This window comes from Austrofundulus limnaeus, unplaced genomic scaffold (genome assembly GCF_001266775.1).
Source record: "Austrofundulus limnaeus strain Quisiro unplaced genomic scaffold, Austrofundulus_limnaeus-1.0 Scaffold2123, whole genome shotgun sequence".
NCBI classification, from domain to species: Eukaryota; Metazoa; Chordata; class Actinopteri; order Cyprinodontiformes; family Rivulidae; genus Austrofundulus; species Austrofundulus limnaeus.
This window is the reverse complement of record NW_013954525.1, coordinates 7,619-11,397: the sequence shown is the minus strand read 5'-3', so window position 1 is coordinate 11,397 and position 3,779 is coordinate 7,619. Positions and strand designations below refer to the sequence as shown.

Sequence of the window (3,779 nt, the reverse complement as noted above, 5' to 3'; positions counted from 1 at the left end):
ATCTTCTTCCTTTCATTATTTTTATTTTTATCATTATTAATAGTAGCAGCAGTAGTGTGATAATTGATAATGATAGTGATAATTGCAATTTTCCCCCGGGGATCAGTAAAGTGTTCTGATTCAGATTCAGATTCTGATTCTGATAATTGAAAATGCAAATGTGTGATCCAGCTCTAATCATTGTTAGTATATATCCCAAACTGATTGTAAAGTGTTATTTTCTTTTTTTCAGTGTAATTTGTTATTGCTGATGTGGATGAGTATTTTAATAATTCATACATTGATTCAAAACGTCTACATTTACAGACCTAACTTATACAGAACATATTTAGCATGCTAACAAGATTTTTGCTCTCATATGGTACATCTTCCAGTATTTTTCAGAAATAGTATATTTTTAGAGAACTAAAACCAAACTACTGTGGTCACTGCTTGTAATAAAAGATCTACAGTTTGTTTTATGTTTGCATGCTGTGGCTGCTTTGGTCCTCATCTGATGTTCATGATTTTTATGATGTTTAGCATATTCTGTGTTTAACTCTGGACTCTCACTTCCTGCTTCTATTGAGCATTTTGATCCAGTACAAAAGAGATTCTGTGTTGGTACACTTGAACATATTGTAGTTGTACAAATCAGTTTTAARGTGTTTGTTTTGTATTTTCAGTATTTAATCTGTACAGTCCATTTCTTCTTGCATCTGAGTGCATGTGTTTGTGTGTCAGCTTTGTGACACAATTAAGGAAACAGTTTTGCGGATGAGGTTAACAGTGGGGGTGTGTATTCTATTGCACTTGTCTGTGGTTGCTGCTCAAAGTCACTTCCTGTTTGTGCAGCAGGAAGAAGAACTTATAAGAAAAGCGTTGGAGCAAAGCAAAGGAAATTCTGCCCATCTGGTTTCTGCAGCGTATTCCAAGGACCAACTTCAAGCAGGTAGGGTAGGAGACAGATAACAAGTCAGCATCAGTTTGCAGCTGTTCAGACAACCTGACAGCAGATTAGTGTTAACGTTATTGATGYTTGAGTGGAAAGTGACCCAACTTCCTGTTTTAAGCAGGCGTTGTTGTCTGTTAGCTGCGTTTAACGGTAGAAACCTGTTTACAATTAAAAATACGTAAATGTCTTGTGAACATGTTTTAAAATATTTCTTTCTGCGTTCAGGTGAAACATCTGCTGCATTCTGCTTAAAGCCAAAGACAGGTGGTCTGAGGAGACAGTCCCACACTGAACCACAGTCTGAAGACCAGATTCAGGACCCTTGGGTTCATCGTTCTAATTGTTCATCTGAAGACCCGCCAGAGACTTTTCACCATCAGCACCGTRCAAACAGCAGCATCTCTGCCACCATGACAGATGAGGAGAACTTTACAGAACAACCATTCACTGTGGCTCAAAAACCTTCAGGATCCAAGACAGCACCCCCTGTGGCGCCTAAACCTGCCTGGATTCACCAGAGTCTAAGGAAAATCCGGAATGAYCAAGAACAGAGGAAGCATACTTATTCTTCAGAAGAGAAGTCTCCTGCAGGTCTCAGCAGAAGCTTTAAAGATAGATCTACCTCATCAGGAGGCAACATGTCAATCAAGCAAAAGATTCACTCTTTTGAGAGCTTTTCTAGTCCAGSGCCTCAAGACAAAAGGAGCAGTGTCAGGAGGCCAACAGCTTCCTCCACCTCTGTATCTTTGATGGAGGAGAAGTCTGCAGGTCTTTGCAGCTTCTCTTCTGGCTCAGATGTAGATCATGAAAAGATTCAACATAAATTCCTCAAAGAGATGAAGTCAGACCAGTCTGCATGTGATGAAGAAAAAAACAATGGAGAAGACTCTGTTCAAACRTCTGGTAACATCTCAGCCACACTTGAAGATTGTCGTCAATCAAAAATATCTGAAAATCARCCTCCTTTCAACGAGCCCACCACCAAACCAGAGTTCCTGCTCTGTGACACCATGGACTCTGTTCCCAACATGGAGAAGTATGATGATCATCAAAGTCTGGTCCATAATAACGCCAATGTCCCAACATCCAAACAGGAGCCTGAGCCAGAAAAGGTGGATATCAGCGAGTCAAAAGAGTGCAATGTTCCTTCAGCAACAACTTCAAAAACAAGTGAAAATGATACAAAGATCTGTTCAGATGAAGAGGTAGAAAAAACTCCAGGAGATCCCCTGAAGTCTTCTCAGAGTCCTGCTCCTCCCACAGAAAACCAAGGCCTGAAGACCAAGGARGGAGAGCAATTTGGAAAAATAATTGCCTTCAGTAACCAGGTAACCTGTTAAATGGTTGGTACTTACACAACCAGGATACTCATTTATTTACACAATMAGACAAAAYCACTACAGTACACTTATTTGTGAGCAATCAGTTTCCTATAAAAGTTAAGACCCAACAATAACAAGCATGCTTCGAGCTTCATTAATTGTCAATCAAGCACTTAAACAGAAAATCAAACATCCAGCTAGATGTTGAATACCAACATTTGCAGCAAATAACAGGTTGGCAAGGCAGGTTTAAGGAAAGGAGGAAAAGTAAGATATTAGTTAGTTCCTAACTTATAATCTTATGTGGGAAACCAGAGGCAAGGCATCTCTCTCTCACGGCCTATATTCAGTTCTAAGTGGAACAGACTTTTTATCCCTTTAAAGGCCCATCAGAGGTCTGAGGTCAAAGACAGTTTCCTTGTTTATTTCACTCAAGGTGACCCTTACAAACATTATATATAAAGCTTGTTCATTGTTCCAGTTCAAACTAGCATTTATTTCCTCAATGTGCTGTCAAGAAACAAGAGTGGTCAAATGAGAGGGTGGTTCTAAATGTACAACTTTGATCAAATTTGAAATAGTTCTCTTATGAACAGCATCCAAACTTTTCTGAGGCTCTCTACATTTACATGCTGTGAATATCTGCCACTGTGATGGTACTGGTCCTTGTTCAGATCTTAGATCCTGTAGCCATGGGGCATCGTTGTTGTGTGATACCAGCTTATTGGTCTCTGTGATGAAGCCAGTTGTTATTTTTGGCAGTGCTTCATTTACAAGTCTTCTATCAGACTTCCAGAGTGTACTTTATCACTAGCCTTGATGAAAGTGTGAAGGTCAAAGGTGTTCTTACTTTTATTTGTCAAGATTGATATTCTCAGGTCAACTGCTCTTGTATTTCACTGGGGCTCGGTCCTCATTCTCAGATGGTGATGATATATCCCCCATGAATGTGGTTCAGCCCCCCATTGCTGTAGCATCATTGTTGTACTTCATCAAACTCGACATGTGACAGGAGATTCCTCATGTTAACCTTAGAACACTGGGTTTAAAGTTGTATACGTATACTTGTACCCATATACTGTAAAATAGTTTGCTGTCTATTTTTAATGTGTTTACTCAGGTCTCACAAGCAATAMTGCGCTCACTTCCTGATTCCTACAATGGAAACCCCTGCCTCCAAACTTTGACGGACCCTTCGWCTGAGGCTGACAGTAACCCTGAAGAGTYKGATCAGGATAGAAACAACAAAGGATTCTCTGTCAGGTGAGAGGTTTACTGACAAATATACACATACACAGTATGAAACACGAGTATTATAGGCAATACTTTTCTGGGCGTCTCTGATCGATTTTTTACTCACTTTCTGTCGAGCAGTACTTAGACAATATTGTGCAATGAGCAAATAAAAACGGAGAATAACATAACACACCTTCGTCTGTAACTGAGGCTAACGGTTCTTCGTCTGTAACTGAGGCTAACGGTTCTTCGTCTGTAACTGAGGCTAACGGTTCTTCGTCTGTAAC

General features: G+C 39.9%; 1 protein-coding gene across 1 annotated transcript in view; it reads left to right on the top strand.

Annotated features, from left to right (window-relative positions):
- Nucleotides 1-3,779, top strand: part of il16 (interleukin 16) — a gene marked incomplete at its 5' end in the record, with an annotated part of 20,479 nt that overhangs the window by 12,746 nt on the left and 3,954 nt on the right. Inside the window, 3 exon segments of the mRNA XM_014034446.1 lie at nt 835-931; nt 1,160-2,262; nt 3,377-3,519. Coding sequence (XP_013889900.1) covers nt 835-931; nt 1,160-2,262; nt 3,377-3,519 — 1,343 coding nt within the window.